Source organism: Bos indicus, chromosome 3 (assembly GCF_029378745.1).
Source record: "Bos indicus isolate NIAB-ARS_2022 breed Sahiwal x Tharparkar chromosome 3, NIAB-ARS_B.indTharparkar_mat_pri_1.0, whole genome shotgun sequence".
Taxonomy (NCBI): Eukaryota; Metazoa; Chordata; class Mammalia; order Artiodactyla; family Bovidae; genus Bos; species Bos indicus.
In genome coordinates, this window is record NC_091762.1 from 14609064 (window position 1) to 14628761 (window position 19698).

Genomic DNA, 19698 nt, shown 5'->3' on the forward strand with positions numbered 1-19698 from the left:
GCTTGCAGGGCGTGGACAGGAATGCGAGTGAGGGGATGGATGGGATGGATGGCTGGCAGACCCTGTGTGTAGCTTGCAGATGCCTTGCATCTGTGGAGTGCAGCTACCACAGGGGCCAGCCAGTGGCTGGAGAGATGGGAAGGAGGGGGACCCTGCCCCCCACCGGCTTCCACACCAGGGTTCCTTGACCCCCCACGGCGCAGCCTCCTCAGATGGTGTTGGGACAAAATGAAGCGTGAGGAATTGCGGGGAGGAGGGGAGTCCTCTGTCTGTGCCTTCAGAGTCAGATCCAGACAGCAGACTGTGGGATGGAGGCGAGCCTGTAAAAGCCCGAGTGAAATGAGCTAGAAGGGGATTGGGAACAAGCCCCACAGTGTCCGGGAGCCACATTCCTTGCTCTGGGGAGATGGATGGTGCTAAGCTGAGAAGGAGGGGACACTGGGGTGGGGGTGGTGGGGGCAGCTTCTCTAGCTGAGGGCTCTCTTACTGAGAAGAGCAGGGGAGGAAAAGCTAATTTAAGAATCCAGCCTATGTCCTGGCACAACAAAGCCCACTTCCTCTCTCAGCCTCAGAGCCAAGCGGGGTCTGCTTGGATCCTGCCCAGGGACCTATCCGAAGACCATCCAGAACAGTCCCAGGGAGCCCTGGAAATCCAGGCTGAAGAGAGACAGCGCCACCTTCAGGGCAGAGAATGTCTGGGCAAGCCTCTCTAGGGACCACCTGCAAAGGGAAAAGAGGGAGGGTCAAGGGGGGAAGGATGTGTTCTGGGGTCCCGCAAGGGGAGGCTCTAGCCAGGTGTGGAGACAAGTGAGGGCTTGGTTTGGCTTCTTTCAGAGGTGGCATCTGGGGGTCCTCAGAGTCTGGGCAGCCCCAAGTCAGAATGCTTTAAAGGGTTCCAGGTTGGAGCAGAGACCCAGTGAAGAGTTGCAAGGGAGCCTACTTCCAAGGGCTTCCCTGGTGGTTCAGTCAGTAAGGAGTCTGCCTGCTGTGCAGGAGACTGCCTGCAATGTAGGAGGCCTAGGTTCAATCCCTGAATCAGGGACAATCCCCTCGAGAAGGAAATGGCAACCCATTGCTGTATTCTTTCTTGCCTGGAAATCCCAAAGACAGAGGAGCCTGGTGGGCTACACCCCCTGGGGTCACAAAAGAGCCAGACACAATTTAGCGACTAAATCACCACCACTTTCAAAGGCAGAGAGCAGAGGTGGACAGAACTCTTGACTGCTTCCCTAGCACAGTGAAATGCCCCAGCTCCCAGCCCACATCCCTTAACCCTGCCTCAAACTCCCCTCTTATCTAATATTCTCTCAAATGCTCTCCCAGGAGGCCAGGCTCCACTGCCTGCACCCCACTTCTGCCTCCCCAGAAAGGAGTTGCCATGCATATTGTACCTGGATCCTCACAGAGGCCAGGAAGACAGAAGAGCCCCAGGACAAACCAGGAATGAGCAGGCCTCTGAGGCAGCCCTATAACCCCTGCTTCCCACAAGACCCCCTGCCCTACCATCATCTTCTTCCTCTTCCTCTCTCAATTTTCTCCTGCCTTGTGTGCATGTGTTAGTCGCTCAGTCATGTCTGACTCTTTGTGACCCCATGGACTGCAGCCCACTAGGCTCCTCTGTTCATGGACTTCTCCAGGCAAGTATACTGGAGTGGGTTACCATTTCCTTCTCCAGGATCTTCTTTGACCTGGGCATCAAACCCAGGTCTCCGGCATCGCATCATGAGCAGATTCTTCACCGTTTGAGCCACCAGGGAAACCTGCCTTACTGGGACTGAAAACCTGAACTTCCCCGGTCAGTTCTCATTTTGCTGTTGCTCCAGTTGATTTTGCCACCTCAAACCTTATGAGTCCCAGAAACATCACTGCTTGAAGGGCCCAGGCACCATTTCTGAAATAGCTCTCACCCTAGGGGCATCAGTTGTCGACCCTGAGCCTGTTCGGGAATTTAGGAAAGGTGAAATCAGGTCCTGCACCTTGCAGAGTTGAAAGTCCATTTACTGGAGCTCAGCCTGCAAACACCCAAGAGCCAGGGCCAAGTTCCCAGCTAAAATGGACTCTGCTCCAAGCACAGAGTCTCTTGCTCACTGTCCAGATATTTTCCTCCAGTGCCAAACAGTGCAGTGTGTTAGGTGGACGCAGTCTCCTGGGCTGCAGGGAGAGGAACACACTCTTTCACCTGTGGGAGGGAATTTTGTGTGGCACCACCGTCGCTGAACCTCTAGTCACTGGAGAAGTTTCAGGCCTGCATGGCTGGCATTTCTCCCATAAAAGGTGGGCCTTCTTAACTGGTAGCAGCAGAAGGAAGCAGGAAGGCAGCCTGGACTCAGCCTGGGGCTCACCTTGTCCAATAACCTGTTTTGGGGAAACCATGAGTATTTCTCTCAAGGTTCTAGAAGGAAACTGGCTCCAGAGACAACCCAGATCAATGTCATGTGAAAAAATGACGGAGATGGGGAGGGCAGTTAACAGGTAAGGAGAATGGGAAGAGCAGAAACTCTAGGTTAGGTTTAGCCTTCAGGATACAGGGGCTCAGAGAAATGAACTGGTTTGTGCAGGCCATCAAGCTAGTGAGCAGGGGAGCCAAGCTGGGGGCCCACCACAGTCTGACCCTAAAGTTAAGGCTCTTTGGAGAGAGGAGTAGGAGTGGAGGGACAGGTGACCACCCCTTCCTTGCACCAAGGCCTGATTTTGCTCGTCTTCTGCCTTCCTCCTGGAGCTGGCGGGCTCCGATGGGCGATCAGACAGCCGCACCGAGACAATGGCACTCTGTCCCGGGCGGGCGCTCCGGGACGATAGCTCATCCCTATGCAGGGGCCGCCTCCCCCACCCGGGCCTGGCCGCCAGCCCCTTTCAGGCGGTGGAAGACGCGGCGGCGGCAGAGGGGGATTCTCACAGGCCGTTGGACATTTGCATAGCCCGCTCGCCCCCCCGGAGACATTGGCCCGCATTGTTCCCGGGAGGCGGCGGCGGCGGGCGCACGGGCCGCGGCGCGCGGGGCGGCGCGGCGAACCCGGCTGGGAGTGGGCGGGAGGGCCAGACAAAGGAGACGGGGCGCGCAGAGCCGGGCGGCGGCGGGTGGGGGACATCCTGACGGTGGGAGAGAAATATCGGGGTGAGGTAGGGGGAGCACGGCTGCCGAGTTAGTCTGTCCCGGGACCACCACCACCCCCCACTTCGGACACCCACGCCGTGTCTAATTCCTCCTCGAGCTGGGGCCACCGTGCGCCGTGATTTGAATCCCAATAGCGGGGCATCTCAGGCCTTTCCCAGGCTGCGCAGGTTCGAAGGGCGGGGTCCTCCAGGGGTCACAGGAGCAGCTCGGAGCTCCTGGCCTGGGGGTGGTGAAGGGCCGGGTCTGGCCACACAGGCACAGAAGCACCCTGAGGTCCATGGGGAACCTTGGGCCTCTCCCCCAGATGTCTGGCCCGGAAGCCCTGTTATCAGCCACACATACTCCAAAACAGTGACCACCTCCAGAAACCCTTCCCTAAGGGTTCTGACCTTGCTGGCTTGACACTGACCCCCAGCTCAGCCGGTCTTCCCCATCAGTGGGGCCCTGGGAGGCAAGCAGGGGCTCAGGGTCCTCGTCCATCATTGTCCCCAGAACTCGGGCACTGGGGCTGGACAGACAAGAGTTCATGAGTGGGCAAGTGTCTGATTGTCCTGCATTGAGAGTAATAATGGTGGTGATCAGAGGGGCTGTCCCTGAGGGGCAGAGGCCTCATTGGCCTTGGCCCCTGTCCCCGCCATCTCCTTGACCTGCTCATTGTCACCCTGTTGACCCAGCCTGAATGGATGGGCCACCGAGTGCGGGGGACCGATGGTGCTGAGCTAGGGGCTACAGGAAAGATGGGGGAGGGGCTCAGTTGCAGGGCAGCAGAGAGGCTCCTAGGATACCCTAGGGGCTAGGACATTTCTTGCCCTCTGAGCTATCTGCCTGAAAGCAGTGATGGAGGAGCACTCCATACCCAAACTGCAAATGATGATGGCTCAGTCCTTCACTCGGACTGAATGATCTATGGACTGCCCACCGGGGTGCTGGGCACCAGAGGAAGAGCTATGGGAGGGTGAGGAGGAAATGTAGAGTGAAAAAACAAGGGCCTGGTTTCGCAGAGTTCAGCCCTGGACAGAGTCCCTTGAGCCATGAAGCCAGGGTGCTGGATCTTGTAGATCTCAGCAGTGTCTTGGGCTGTGAGCAGCTTCCCGGGAGTAACGGAGCCTCAACTGTTTGGTTACAGGATTTTCAGGGCCCTCTCTTGTTGGGCAGCTACCACGCTGTCCCTCCTTTCCCAAGGACCTCTTGGCGGGCCACCCTGGGACCTGCAGCCTTTCCTCCCTTAGAAGCTGGTAACTGTCCTCTCCCAGGGAGGGTTCAATTGTCACTTCTTCAGGAAGCCTCCCTGGATGGAGCTGGGAGCAGTGACCAGCCTGGGCTGGAGCAGCCCCATTTAGTCAAGCCTGGAGGAGATTTGGTTATGGTCAGAAAAGAACCAGAGTGATCAGGAAAAGATCAGGTGGGGAAATGCCAGTGGTATGTGTAAATGAATACTCATAAATCAGAGCTTTACCCACCCAGACCAAGCAAGGGCAGGGAGGGTCTTATCCTCAACTCTCTCCTTTCCTATAAGTCTTTCAGATCTCAGAGGACTGCTCGGGGAGCTTGGGGGCAGAACAGGTGAGCTGACTGTACCTGGATCTTTCCAGGGCTAGAGCGAAGGCTCTGCAGGATGGAATGGGGGATGGGCCTCTGCTTGTCCAGACTCCCACCCTCCTGGGGCTCACAGGACAGGATACCTTTCTCCAATCTCAGCAGTCATCCTTCTGCCTCAGCACAAGGATCTCCCTCCAACATACTGATCCCAGCCAGCAACGGGGCAGGGGAGGCTGTGGAGGAAGGAGGGGAACTCAAGGGGAGGGATACACCAAGTCTGTTTGAGCCACAAAGAGGGGGGTGGTCCCATGGAGCACTTGTCCCTCAACAGCCCTCCTTGTTCCTCAGCTCTGTGCTGTCCTCTTTCTCTAGCCCAGCTCAGTCCCTTTAACTACAGTGAGGATGGAGCCTCGTGGGAACACCTTTTGCCCCTATCCCAGGACTGCTGCTACTGCTGCTAAGTCGCCTCAGTCGTGTCCGACTCTGTGCGACCCCCCATAGATAGCAGCCCACTAGGTTCCTCTGTCCCTGGGATTCTCCAGGCAAGAATACTGGAGTGGGTTGCCATTTCCTAGGACTAGGCCCCAGAAATCCCTCCTGGGGTTTAGTCCAGAGGAAGAGGTCTGTAGTCTTGTTCACTCCTGTCAGAAGCCTGGGGAGCGGCAGGAGAGGGCAGAGGGGCTCCCAGCACTTCAGGTTTGGGAATAGAGCTCTGGTCTTCTGGAAGGATGGATTCCTAGTCAAATGAAAGATCTGGAAGCCCTAGCACCACCTGACATGTGATGGGGAGTGGGCGCTCAGAAAAGTCTTGTGGCAGCAATAGTGAGGACCAGAGCTGAAGCAGGCAGGAAGGCCATTAGGCTGCAGGAAGGACTTCCATTCTTGGTAGAGGATGCTGGAGCATGAAGGCCCCATCATCCTCTGCTGGGACTGGAGCGCCCTCTGGTGGTCCGATGGTATCAGGCCGACGGAAGCCCTGGGCCTGCCTTCCCCATTCCCTACAGCAACTCTGAATTGCCCTTCCTAGTCCCCACTCCTCAGACTCCGGACAGGGACCTAAATTGGTGCCTGGAGGCTGGCTGCTTCCAGCTTCTGAGGAGTTAGTGGCAAAAGAATTCCTTATGCTACTCTTAAGCCTCCCAGGGCTCTCTTCCTACTCTGTTCAGAGGTCACCCAAGTTGAGGGTAAGAGTGGCATTCATTCTAGAATAGGAAGAGCTCTCTAGCAGACTGAGCTGTCTTGTAACAAACACACACTTGCTGGAGGGGAATGAGCTCCCTGTCTCTGGAAGCAAGAAAGTGCAGTCTGGGCATTGCCCTCATAGAAGACAGCATCCTAGGGGGAGTTCCTTAGTCTCAAGGAGGCAGGATGTTGTCACCAGTCAGGTCTTTTTTCACCTGAGGTTCTAATATTGTGAGTTAGATGGTTCGAGAAACTCCCCAAATTCTCAATGCACAAAAATAAAGGAGTCAGAGTCCTTGGTGACCATGGTATTTATCACCCTCAGAGAGCCAGGCCCTGGCTCAGGCTTCACAGTAACTGAGTGATGCTGGTCCAGTGAATCAGCAGTCCCTCGAGTGCCTCACTTGCAGGGCGTGGGGTGGTGGGGTGGGGGTGTGTGAGGCTCTCTCCTCACCATGACCAGTTATAGCCACCTGGCTCCACCATCTCCCCAGCCTTCCACCACCCCTCCCCCAAGGCTCCCTATGGAAAGGAGCTCCTGTCTTCTTTCCTGCAGCAGCAGTGATGGGAGCTAATAATGAGGAGCTTCCCCACAGTAGACTGTCATCCTCTTCTAAAAGGAGAGCATCCTTCCAAGGGCTGGAAGCAAGTTAGGCCTGAGTCTCTGTCTCCTCTGATCCCTGGGCTAAATGCTCATGTTCTCCAGGCACCTGGAGGGCAGGGACGGAGGAGCAGGTGAAGGGTCAGCTCTAGAGGACGGAGACCACAGCTGAAGGGTGAACCCCAGAGGAGCAGGAGCGGGGGAGGAGGGAAAGAGGCGGTTGGACCAGAGGAGGCGAGGCAGGAAAGGGGATGTTTGAGGGTGAGAGGGCCCTAAGGGCCTGAGGGGTGGGCACATCTCACCTCCCAGTAAATCTGGTCCTCGTAGCACTGGGAGTCTGGCGGGGAGTCCAGGATGGGCAGCCTCAGCAGGAGCCCTGGTGGCAGTAGGGGACAGTGTGTGAGGCTTTTTGCTGCCCCCATAGGGGAGGTTGCTACCCAGTACCACAGGACACAGAGGAGCTGGGAGTCATGAGGTCAATGGGATGCCTGGCACAGGCAAATCACAGCAGTGTTTATCAAGCGCCACTTCTGCTAGGCCCTGTGCAAAATGCGTGACAAAGCACTGCCTCCCTGAGTAATCACAGCAACCCTGCAAGGTGAATAGGATCCCTGTATTACAGAAAAGGGGACCAAGGTTCAGAGAAGTAACATACTAAAGTGTGCACGGAGGGAACAGATCAAATAGTGTCTGTCATGAGCCACAGCTCATAAGCTTTCTGTGGGCTCCTCTCCAAGAGGGATGCAGGAAGTGTTTCTTGGGTAAATAAGTAATTAAATGAATGAATGAACTCTTATTTAAGAATAAGATCTCAAGGAATCTTGAGATCAGGAAGTTGGGGATCTGAGAGCAGGAAGATGGGGATACTGAAGCATACGTTTAATTTTGAAGGCCAGACATCAGGAGGGACTGCCTGGCCTGGCATCAGTGAGCAGGCTGCCTCTGTGGAAGGTTTTTGTGCCCCAGTCTGTTGATGAGCCAGCCAGGCCTCTTCCTTCCCGGCCCCTACCCCAGCCCTAGCCCCAGCTCCAGAGAGATGGTGCCACAGGCCTCAGCCTGAGGCTGGGCTGCCCTCTAGTGGGAAGAGGGAGCAGCGCGCCAAGCCGCAGAGGAGAGGGATTGGTCAGCAGGCTTCCCACCTTCCTTTGCGACCAGAAGGGAGAAAGTACCTGCTTGGTCCTCCTTACCTGGAGGAAGTTACCCCTGAACACCATAACCCCACGCTGCTCCTGGCACGATGTAGGTGTTCAATAGAGTAAACGAATGTCAGGGGAATGGGATCGATCCAATGGCCCTTCCTCCAGAGAACCCCACCCCCCACCACCCCCGCCCCGCCCAGCCGCCGCCGCCGTCTTCTGCTCTCCCTGGGGCTCCTCCTGCCAACTCCCGACCCCAGCCAAGGTCACTCACCTCCAAGGCCCCCACCCACAGAGGCAAATGTCAGTGTGACAAACAGCCCGAAGAGCTGGTGCATGGCCTGAGACGTGGCACTGCGCTGGCCCTCGGCTATGAGTGGAAACACACTCTCCAGGCTGCAGGGAGAGGAGGGTGTGGGGAGACAGATGGAGCACGAAGCCAGGGCTGGTCAGCGCATCAGTGCCCTGCCCCGCTTTCTGCAGCAGCCGAAAGGGCCCTGGGGAGCCTGCCAGGCTGAATCACCTCCAGGCCTTTGCTCCAACTGAGCCCATTGGAGGGGAACACCCTCCCTTCCCCAGTGTGCCAGCAACACCCTCATACCTTTCAAGGCTCAGTTTGAGGGTCACTTTTGCTTCCCATCTCCCCTGAGCCCTGATGTGCAAAAATCTATCCTAAGGGTCAGTGTCTCTCCCTTGACCCTTTAATAATGACACTGTTGAAATCATTTATTCAACGACCTTCTGCTGCACTCGACCGAGGACCAAGAAGGCAGTCCCCAGGCTTGTTCACCCCAGTTTCTTCAGCTTCCAGGGTATGGATGAATGAATGAGAGAGAATAGACAGCTTTTTTTTGGTCAGGAGCAGGAGCGGGGGAGGAGGGAAAGAAGCAGGTTGGACCAGAGGAGGTGGTTGTGGCCCACAAAAGGAGGAACAGACTGAGGGAGTTAGTTCAGGGGGATAATGATTCCATTGGATTGGGGGTGGGGTGAGGGTGGGGAGAACTCACCCATCTCCATAAGCTTCACGGGTGGCCAGCCCAGCCACAAGGCCACCCAGGAGGGCTCCCAGGACCCCCGGCATCCCATGGAGGTTGTGCACACCACATGTGTCTTGGACTTTGAGTTTGGACTCAAGGATGGGCTGGAGACAGGACACCAATCATGAGTCTCGTGTGTCCCCCTCAGCCAGGCCTGCTGGAGAGGAGGAAGGGTGTGAAGACGCCCTGCCCTGCTCAGGGCCCAGGGGCTTATGTACCGTGACGAACTTGTACCCCAGTGTGGAGATGGCCCCAGCCAGGAAGCCAGCCGCCAGAGCCCCAAAGGGTGTCAGCATCATTTCAGCTGATGTCCCCACTACAACCCCTCCGGCCAGCGCTGCGTTCTGCACGTGGACCTAAGGGAGCACAGAAGAGCAAGGCTCTGGAGGCCCTTTCTGATCGTCACAGCCACACCCACCCCAAGCCCGCCCACCAGTGCCACCTGCTGCTTCTCCACCGTCTAATCCTCGACCTCACACGCGGTCCTAGCCTCACCGCCTGCTCTGGCCCCAACGCCTCCAGTGCATCTGCAGTCCCCTGAGCCTCTGCCCTTACCTGTCCCCCTGGAGGATCAACCTTGCAGGGTTTCAGACCTCTCCCTGGTCTCCCGGCCCACCCCTCTGCCTCTCCCCACGCCTCTTCCCCATACCATGTCCAGCCGCCCATCCCCCCCAACAAGGGCTGACAAGGCGAAGGTGCTGAGGGTGCTGGCGGTCAAGGAGTAGTATGTGTTGAGAGCGGTCCGATGCTGCCCGTCCCCCAGGGCAGTGGGTGCAGAGTTGAAACTAGGCCAGAAGATCCACAGGAAGATGGTCCCTAAACGGTGGGCAGAAAGGCGGAATGAGAGGAAGTAAGTGACTCCCTCGCAAGGTACAAGTTGTGTAACTGCAGTCAAGTCACCTACTCTCATCATCCTCAGTTTCCTCATCTGTAAAATGGGGATAGTGACGCATACCTCAGGAAGTGAGGACTAAATGAGATGATGCATACCAAGTACCTAACCACAGCTTGTTACTTTAGTGTCAGTCGCTCAGTCATGTCCGACTCTGCGACCACGTGGACTGTAGCCCGCCAGGCTCCTCTGTCCAAGGGATTCTTCAGGCAAGAGTACTAGAGTGGATAGCTATTCCTTTCTCCAGGAGATCTTCCAGCCATCAAACACAGGTCTCCTGCATTGCAGCTGGATTCTTTACCAGCTGAGCCACCACGGAAATCCAACCATGGCCTCGTTGTTGTTCAGTAGCTCAGTTGGGTCCGACTCTTTGCGACCCCATGGACTGCAGCACACCAGGCTTCCCTGTCCTTCACCATCTCCCGAAGCTTGCTCAAACTCATGTCCATTGAGTCGATGATGCCATCCAACTATCTCATCCTCTGTCGTCCCCTTCTCTTCCCACTTTCAATCTTTCCCAACATCAGGGTCTTTTCCAATGAGTCAGTTCTTCACATCAGGTGGCCAAAGCATTGCAGCTTCAGCTTCAGTCCTTCCAATGAATATTCAGGGTTGATTTCCTTTAGGATTGACTAGTTTGGTCTCCTTGTTGTCCAAGGGACTCTCAAGTGTCTTCCATGGCCTAGCTGGTACTAAATGTCTAACAACTGGTACCACTGAAGGGTACTGGCATGAGAGGGTGTTAGTTACTTGATTGAAAACCATGGGGGGTGGGGAGGGGTTGAGTTTTTTTAAGTATCAGAAAAGGAAAGGAAAAAAAGGCAAAGGGCACCACATGTCAGGCACGAATCTGGTACTTGATATCCATAACAGGAAAATCATTTGTTTTATAACCTCAACTGCCACCTGGAGAGGGTGGGCCCTGGCCCGAACACTGACGGGCTGGGCCTGGGCGTCTCGGGCAGGAACTGGGAGCTCCATAGGCCTTGCTGCCCTGTGAGGTTCCCAGGTCAGTCCTGGAGGGAGAGGTGGGGGGCAAGGGAGGAGGGGGGCTGGGGGCCCTGTGGGGAGGGCCAGCGTGGCAGAGAGGCTTGAGGGAGTGTCCCTTAGTTCTGAGTGGTCCTTGGGTTGTGATGTAGCTTCTGCACCTCCATAGTCTGCAGTAAAATCTACCACACATACACATGTATGTTCTGAGAAGAGTTTTGGGAGGAATCAAGGAAGAGACCCATTTTCCTGTCCAGCAGGAGCTGGGAGGCAGAGGAAATACGAGAATGTAAGCCTCCCAGGAAAGCACAGAAATCTCCGGGAGGCCTCTGGACTTCAAACCAAACTTATCAAAGGGCAAGGAGGCCTCCCCTGACCTAGGGTTCCATAAGCTCTGTTTCACAACACACCCAGATGTGAGCAAGAAACACAAGGCTAGTCTCTTCTTTATGTAAGAATGGGCACTTCAGTAACTACTCAGTACTATCTCCAAAAAGGTAAAATATCAATTTCCTTTCCTGACTCATCAGTGAATGGACAGGAGCAGAGGTGCAGGCTTAGAAGAAGTAGGTGGTGATGAGGTGCTTGCAGGCCAGACCCTACTCCTCCCAGGGGTGACCTGTGACCTCTCCTTCTCTCCTGAGAGTGCTGGGGCTTCCAGGAAATCTCCTGGGAGGAAGTGTCCTCAGGAGGTGGGAGGCAGCACCAAGGGAACAGGCCTAGAGGTTACACATGGGGAGAAGCTGAGTCTGGCTGGAGAGAGAGGGGGAGAAAGAGGTAGGGAGTGGGGAGGGGAAGGGGAGCAAATTATTGCACGGGCCAGTATGCCTGACTGAGGAGTCCGGTATTTAACTGTGGGTAGGGGGGCCCTGAAGGCCTTTAAACAGAGATAGATACCATCAGACTTGGATTTAGAAAGGCCCCTGGGATGGATCTTGGGCTTCCCTGGTGACTCAGACAGTAAAGAATCCGCCTGCAATGCAGGAGACCTGGGTTCGATCCCTGGGTCAGGAAGATCCCCTGGAAGAGGGTAGGGCAACCCACTCTAGTATTCTTGCCTGAAGAATCCCATGGACAAAGGAGCCTGGCGGGCTACAGTCCACAGGGTCACAAAGAGTTGGACAAGACTGAGTGACTAACACCTTCATGAACATTTTCTGGGATGGAGCCCTGAGACCCATGAGCTCTGAGGTCTAAGAACCTGTCATAAAACTACCAAAAATGATAAACAAGAGTCCCCAGGCTCTGATGGAAGAGTCCGAGTTGGAAGGGAGTTCCCTGCCAGAACCCCAAGACTTATAGGTAGCACCCCGAGACCAGGCCTGGATATGAACTGGCCCCTCACCCACCACACCTCGGGAGGCCTCACCAATCATGGCAAAGAGGTCCGAATGGTAGACAGAGCCCTGGCGATGCTTGCTCTTCTCCAGTTGGGGCCTATAGAGGACCCGGGAGAGGATCAGCCCGAAGTAAGCACCAAAAGTGTGGATAGTCATGGAGCCTCCTGCGTCCTTCACCTGGGGAGGTGGGGCTGAGGTGGAGGGGCAGCCCCTTGCCCCACTCCTGCCCTATGCCTTCCCTGCTCAGGGCCTGACCATGCCCACTCCGCACCCCATCCCCATCCAAACTCACCTCCAGGAGGCTAAGCAGGACAAACTCGTTGAGGCCAAACAGCACCACCTCCAGCAGGGCCATGAGCAGCAGCTGAACCGGCCCAGTCTTGCCCAGTACGGCCCCAAAGGAGATAAGCACAGCCCCAGCACAGAAGTCAGCATTGATCATGCTGGGGGGTTCGGATGGAGAGGGTGAGGGGGGGCTGGAAACAAGGGCAGCCCAGGGGGATGGGGAGGGAGCAATGAATGCACCAGGCTAAATTCTTCCCTGGGAGGTGGGACAGGATCACCTCCCTTTTTTGTGGAGATTCTGGGGTTTGGCAAACAAAGCCCAGGACAAGTGGAAGAACCAGATTTTGAATCAACAGCGAGCACTGCCCTTTTCCATGATGCTGTCTATCCTCCCAACAGTTCATGAGTAATAAGGGGCCTAAAGGGAGGTGTGGGTCAAGGATGGGAGAAGAAATCAGACAACAAGAACAGGCAGGGTACCTAAAAGAAATTGACTGACGGGTCAAAAACCTAGGTCAGGGAGCAGACTTGAAAGACCAGGCTTGAGCTGGGTCCCTTGGGCAGGGGCCTCCCAGGTAGACCTAGGGGAGCCAGGGAGGCCACTGCTGCCCACCTCTCCATGCCTACAAGGATGTAGCCACCACGGAAGGAGTGGAAGAAGCCCTGGATGAGCGTGGACCACTGCAGGGCAAAGGCGGCCAGGAGGAAGGTGAAGCCCACGCTGCCGAAGCCGTAGCGCTGCAGGAAGACCATAAGGAAGCCGAAACCCACGAAGATCATGGCATGCACATCCTGGAAGCCTGCGGGGGGGCATTTGGGACTACTCAGGCCACCACCCATGGACCAATCAGCAATCCTGCTGCACCCCCCAGCTCTCACCAGCCAGTGCCGCCTTGAGGCTAGAGCCAAGCCTATAAAATTCCCCAAGGCATGGCCCGGCCTCCCAGCCTGGCTCACCGGTGCAGAGCTGCCCAGCTTGGAGCAGTGGGACCCCCACCATCCCTGTTGTCCCCAGGTCAGAGCAAGAGAGTAGAGCCTTGTGCTCTCTTCTCTACCCCACTCAACTGCCCAATCCCTGGATAATTACGACCGGGGAAAAGCCCCACTTTTCCTGTGTGGTTTCCTGCAGCAGCCCCTGCCCTCCATGATGGAAATTCTCTTCCCCTGGCCTTTGTGCTGGAAGTTCATCTTGATGTCTAACCTCCATTCCTCATGCTTCAGAATCTATGCCTCTCCACTTTTAGGGTTTTACATTTTACAAATTAATTGATAAAATAACTGTTAACTTTGTAGAACTGTATAAAATAACTTTAATAACTTTGTTAAGAGGTTATCTCAGGGAAAAAAGGAATTGAAGGCAGGGGGAGGGCTGCTGAGCCATATAATTCTGGTGCAAATAACGCCCCCTGGAGATTTGCAATATGGCCACTTATGAAAAAGAAGATTTATGGGAAAGATTTTACCCTACAGTTTGCTTCTTTCTATATTTTGGATATCTTAATTTTATAGATGAATCACTTGAATTTTTTAAGTGTCAGTGGGGTTTCTGGGGAGGGACACTTGGGGTCTTTTCTGTTTGCTTTCCAGTCTGTGTACAAAAATCTAAAATAATAAGCAGCCATATTGAAAATGAGATACATACAATTTGCTTTGTATTATTTTGTTCTGTACCCTTCCCACTATCTACTCATAAACAGGGCTAGAAACACAACCTCGGGTGATGTTCGGCCAGTACATCTCGTCCTGTTTCCTTTGTCTTGGGTCTGTGTATCAGTAATGCTGTGCTATCCTCCGCTTTAATTGAGAAACACTAGAGGAACATTTGAGTGCATTATTGCATCTGTTGTAAATAACTTATTGAGAAACAGGGTCGACCAACCATGACCTTAAACTCTCCTTTCATAGCTCCAGGTGGGAAATTTCTCCTGGAACTTAGTCCTAGGAAATGTCATCTCCCCTAAGGAACAAGGAACTGATCTGCTTTCCTTCACTCATGTGTTAGATGTTTACTAAGAAGTCATAGAACTAAAAATAAATAAACAAAAAAACCTAAGCAGTCAGGCATCAGACTCTGGAAATGAAGCTATTGCTGGAAGACAGACATCAAAGGAATCAAGGAATCACGTATGTGAGGCTTCCTTTATTCTGATGAGAACATGTAACTGTCCATATTTCCCCTTTTTCTTGGCTGCCTATAGCCCAAAGCTACATGGGAATTTCAGCTATATCAGCTATAGGCCTTCACAGTGTTCATTATTTGTGTTCTTCTCTGCTTTTCTTATAACTGAAATTCACATGTTTTTGTTGTAAATGAATTCAAGTAGAAAGAGGCAGATCACAAAGAAAAAAAATCACAATCACCTTTTTTGTTTAAAGGTAAAGAAGCAACAACAAGGGATTTCCCTGATGGTCCAGTGGCTAAGACTCTCTGCTCCCAATGCAGAGGGCCTGGGTTCAATCCCTGGTTGGGGAACTAGATCCCACGTGCGGCTACTAAAGACCCCGAGGGCCACATCTAAGACCCAGCACGGCCAAACAAATAAGAACCATCAACAAGCCAAATATGTACTACTGAACTTCAGAATGCAATCAATAACTTTGAGAGAAGCAAATTTGTGTGTGTGTGCTGAGTGTGGGCTGATAGGAAAGGAGTTTGCAAGCCCCTGCAGAGGGCTGGGTACACGCAGCCCCCGGGCCAAGGGGGTGAAGGTCCAGTGGCCTCATTAGATGTCCCCACCACTGTGCCCCTTCTCCAGCCCTGCCCACTCCTCAAGTCGCCCAGATCGCTCTTCCCTTTCAGATCTTAAAACCCAACAGAAAAGGAGAGGTGTTGTTTAGATCTCAGTATGCAGCCTTAGCTCTTTCAGCCTCCCCATCTGACTTGCTTTCTCCTTGTGCAAACAGTAAAGGGGAAGCCATGTCTGTTCTTTTGCCCAAGGACAGCAAGACAACAAACGGGGCTGGGTCACAGGGCTCTGTGCCCAAACCGCTCCAGAACTTGTCTTAAATAGCAATAACATTTACATCTCCCACCTGGGGGTTGTTTGGAATCAAAACTCAATCCAGTGGCTTTTCACCTGGAATCTAAACACCAAGAAATCTCCTTTATTCGTTCCATTCCGTGGAATGTTCCACACAGACATTCTCTGTGGGCTGTGGAGGGTAAGGGGGTATTCCAGCTGGAGGCAGGGGGATAGATATGATGACCCCTCAACATTCCCTTCAGGGGATCCCTGGGTCAAGCAGCATGGAGCCTGTTTCCCATCACATCCCCAACGCCTCCAAACTCATGCACCTTTGGCTGGAGAGAAGATAAAAGCCCTCCAGGGCCACCTATTACCCTCCCTCCTTCCCTTACTGCCTCTCCCCAACCCCACCAGATGATTCCTGAACAAGGTCAGACTGTAGGACAAGGGAACAGTGACAGCTGGGGCTTTAGCATCTCAGAGCTGGCTTTAAATTCCAACACACGCATGCACACACACACACACACACAGACACACACACACATCCCTACACTTCTCACTGTGTGACCTTGGACAAGTCACTTAACCTCTCTAAGCCTCAGTTTCCTTGTCTGTAAAGAGGGGATATAAAATATGAGTAGCAGGAAAAAGGGAGTGGTGAGCTGGGGAGGCCATCTCTCCCCACCACTCTACCTCCACCTGCCTTTAAGAGGGCAGATCAGGCTGTATTCTCCTAGAAGAGTTACAAACCACTCTGGTCCCAGTCACACACACTGCTACCCCCACCTCAGGAAGATCCTGTTTCCATCTGTCCTAAATCCCTCTTCTTGCAAGTAAGGTCTCAGAGACAGACAAAAAAGAACCTGTCCATATTTTTTCTTAGAACCCTTTCTCGTCTTTGCTTCTGAGTCCCCTGCACACTTAGACTTTCCCCCTAGTCTTTTCCCCCTCTTATTTTCCATGACTTATCTCATGGAATAAGAGGTTTGTAATGTGGGGGAAATGCTGAAGATGGGGAGTCAAGAGGCCGGGTTCTAGGTGGGCTGACTTGCTGTGTCATCTTGCGCAGTGGCATTACCTCTCTGGTTCTCTCTCCAACCCGGAGAGGAGTGAACCAGCTGGGCTCTGAAGGCCCTTCCTGTAGAGATAACAGGCAGACACTCAGAGCAGCCATGCCCTTGGCGTTGGCTAGTCCCACTGCCTAACAACAGCGGCAAAACTCCCTTTCATCTCCCAAATCAAAGGGCAGTGGCCACACCACCCTCTGGCCCTGACCACTTCTCCTGGACACAGGGACGGTGAAGACTCGGCGCATCAAAGCCCCAGGCTCCAGGGACCTCACACCTCCCTCCTTTCCAACCCATCCCCAGGGTCCCAAGTCCACAGGGACAAAAACCTTGTGCAGAAAGAGGTAGGATTCCCACTGCTGTTCCTCCTACTGCAATCCAGGGACAGAAAGCTGTGCATTCAGGAGAGTTTATCATGCAACGGAGGGGCAAGGAAGGTCAGGGAGGCCTTTGAAGCAAGCAGGGCTTGGAGGCCTTGATTGAGGCCCATGGGAGAAGCAAATAGGGGGTCATGACAGGCAGCCAGGTCAGACTCTAGAGCAAGAGCTTACAACTCTCAGTCCATGGACTGTTCTCCCTCCAACTCCCCATCTCTCTGGACAAATGCATGACCCCAAGAGCCTCCCATCCCAGCTCTGTAGCTTTGATTTCAGCATCCATGGCTCACTCATGCAGCCAAAATTGGGGTGAAATGTGGGAAAGGAGGAGCTGTAGCCCCCTCTGCCTAGGACCAAGCCTCCACCAATACTTTGGCCACCTGATGCAAAGAGCTAACTCACTGGAAAACACCCTGATGCTGGGAAAAACTGAGGGCAGCAGGAAAAGGGGCCGACAGAGGATGAGATGGTTAGATGGCATCACCGACTCAAAGGACATGAATTTGAGCAAACTCCGGGAGATGGTGAAGGACAGGGGAGCCTGGCGTGCTGCATTCCATGGGGTCATAAACAGTTGGACACGATGGAGCGACTGAACAAAATCAAGCCTCTGCTTCACCCTCTCAGTTCTCAGCACTGTGAGCTTCATGGTGTTGGGGTTGGGGCTGGAAGAGAGTCAGGTGAGGACAGCTGCCACCAGCTCTGCACACAGAAAGTAAGGTAATAAAAGCTGGGGTTTTAAAGGAGACACCCACATTCTGGGCCTTGTTTGAATGTATATCTTTCAAATGGAGGCACCTTTCTTCTCATTGCTCAGATGGGGAAAACTGAGGCTTAGAGACCTGCTCAAACATTTGTAACAAACCCTGGGAGATTTGGTGCCCCTGGTCCTAGCTGAGTCACAAGGCTGGTCCCCCAACCTTGAGGGAGAGGCTCTGTCCTCAACATGAAGCGGGGGCTTAAACTTCTCCTTCCTGGGCCTTGTCAGCAGGCAGGTGAGCTGCGGTGCCTAAGAGCTTAGGATGCTGCTGCTGCTGCTAAGTCACTTCAGTCGTGTCCGACTCTGCGACCCCATAAACGGGCAGCCCACCAGGCTCCCCCGTCCCTGGGATTCTCCAGGCAAGAACACTGGAGTGGGTTGCCATTTCCTTCTCCAATGCATGAAAGTGAAAAGTGAAAGTGAAGTCGCTCAGTCGTGTCTGACTCTTAGCGACCCCATGGACTGCAGCCTACCAGGCTCCTCCGTCCATGGTCCATGGGATTTTCCAGGCGAGAGTACTGGAGTGGGTTGCCATTGCCTTTTCCGAAGAGCTTAGGATGACCAAGTCCTAGTTCCAGCTCTGTCACTCACATACTAGGTGATCCTGAATAAATCACAGCCCCTTTGAGCCTCAGCTTCCTTCTCTGTGAAATGGGTTAATGACCCTGCCTTGCCTCCTCCTCAGGGCTGTGGGGCGGCTACTCTGTGATTGGCTGGTGGCTCCTTACATCATTTTTTCTCTGACTCTGGAAGAATCAGCTTTGGGGGACTGGGGAAGAAATGTCTGAGCCCACTGGCCTTGGCTGCCTTCACAGCTATTACCTGCATCACTGTCTCCCCCACCCCACCCCCTACCTCCCCTGCCCAGAGGATTTCTTTTTCTCCTTGTGTTCAGGGTGGAGGCCTGAGAAAGACAAAGTCTCTAGGCAAAGCCCAGCTAGGCCAACAAGACAGTAGGTAAAGCTGGAGCTTCAGGTTTGGGTTCAAATCCCAGCTCACTCACTCTAACAGCAGGACCCTGAACCAGCCAACTAACCTCTCTTTTAGCTCAGTTTCCCCATCTTTGTCTACTTCACAGACTAAAGGAGAAAATGCATGTGCCGCCCTTGGCATAATACCTGGAACGTGGCAGACACTAGTGAAAGCACATAATTATAAATCTGGGGCACCTTCATCTCAAAGCAAGAGGGTAGCCCACCTAGGGGTAGAGCTGGACTCCCTGCCAAGACACCAGGGAAACTTAGGGTCTTAGCTCCCCGCGCGCCCTCACCCGCACTCACTTGGGTAGCGAAAGTAAAATTCATTGTCCGCGTTACTGTGGTTGCCCCAGTGCCAGAGGGCAGCGTCGGTTTCACGGTTGTAGCGGACAAAGACCGCAAAGAGGATGGCGGTGGCGCCCTGGAGGAGGAGGCACAGCAGGGGCAGCTGCAGTCGCCGGCCCGCGGAGTGGCGGGGAGACCAGGCCATGGGACAGAGGCTGCGAGTCTCCAACTCGGTTGTGGCTCCAGGCGCGTGGCGCGAGCAGTCCAGGGGCGGGCGGGGCGAACCAGGCCCCGCCCACCACGAGGAGGCTTGCCAGGGCGGTCTTAACCGCGCTCAAGTTACCCATCCCAGTTCCAGGAAGCAGGGTGCCGCGGGAAAGGCGAGGGCCTGGGCCCCAGACGTGAGGCGGGGCGAGGAGTGGGAGAGGATGGGGCGTTCGTAGCCCCAGGTCCTCTTTCCTTTGGCCCAGCTGACCCTGATGCCGTTCCTGTTGGGACAGATCCTTGGAAATAACCCTGGAAAGGCTCCCCGTGTCCTGCCCTGCTCCGGCACAGCTGCGGGACCGGTGGTGGTGGAGGGAGAAAGAAGGGAGGGCACCCGCCCCCTCAAACATGATGTTAGTTTAGAGAGTGTTTCCCAAAGAATAATCGACCTTGATGGGCTCAGGCTTCTCCCACCGGACCCCTCCAGGGTTGATACAAGAGAGAGTTGAAGTGTTAATCTTTTCCCCAACTGAAAAACCAGTGGAGATCGGAGATAAAGAACCGGCTCTGTAGGTACTGATGATTAACGTGGCCAGGGAGGTCTGAGTCTCGACAGTTGAGTTCCTTACCCCACTCCCAAGCCTCCTCGCATTTACACCCCACCACACTTATAGGACAGAAGGCTGAACCTGGGAGCAGGCTGGGCAGGGGCCCACTGAAACCTGGGTTCCCTGAACACCCAGTGTGATATGAGAGGTTCTGGGCTGCCCCCAGCAGCCTGAAAGACAGGAAGATAGGTGGTAGGAAGGTCTTCTCAGTTGAGAGTCAAGAGCCCCTTGTTACACAAGCAGGATTTGTATCCACTGGGGTCCTGGTAGACAAACAACGAGGGGATAGCTGTTAGCCAGGCTTTGGAGATGAGCCAGATCAGCCCTCCCTCCTGGAGCC

The 19698-nt window shown here is 54.4% G+C and overlaps 1 protein-coding gene across 1 annotated transcript; it reads right to left on the reverse strand.

Moving 5' to 3' along the window:
- Positions 1–6129: 6129 nt before the first annotated feature.
- Positions 6130–18818, reverse strand: RHBG (Rh family B glycoprotein). The gene is made up of 10 exons (XM_019953192.2): positions 18565–18818; positions 12728–12914; positions 12122–12272; positions 11859–12006; positions 9260–9426; positions 8829–8966; positions 8581–8714; positions 7848–7969; positions 6740–6813; positions 6130–6546 (listed from the first exon to the last, which is right to left on the reverse strand). The coding sequence occupies exons 1-10, from the start codon at positions 18749–18751 to the stop codon at positions 6487–6489; spliced, it is 1368 nt and encodes a 455-aa protein (XP_019808751.1). The 5' UTR covers positions 18752–18818; the 3' UTR covers positions 6130–6486.
- Positions 18819–19698: the final 880 nt, after the last annotated feature.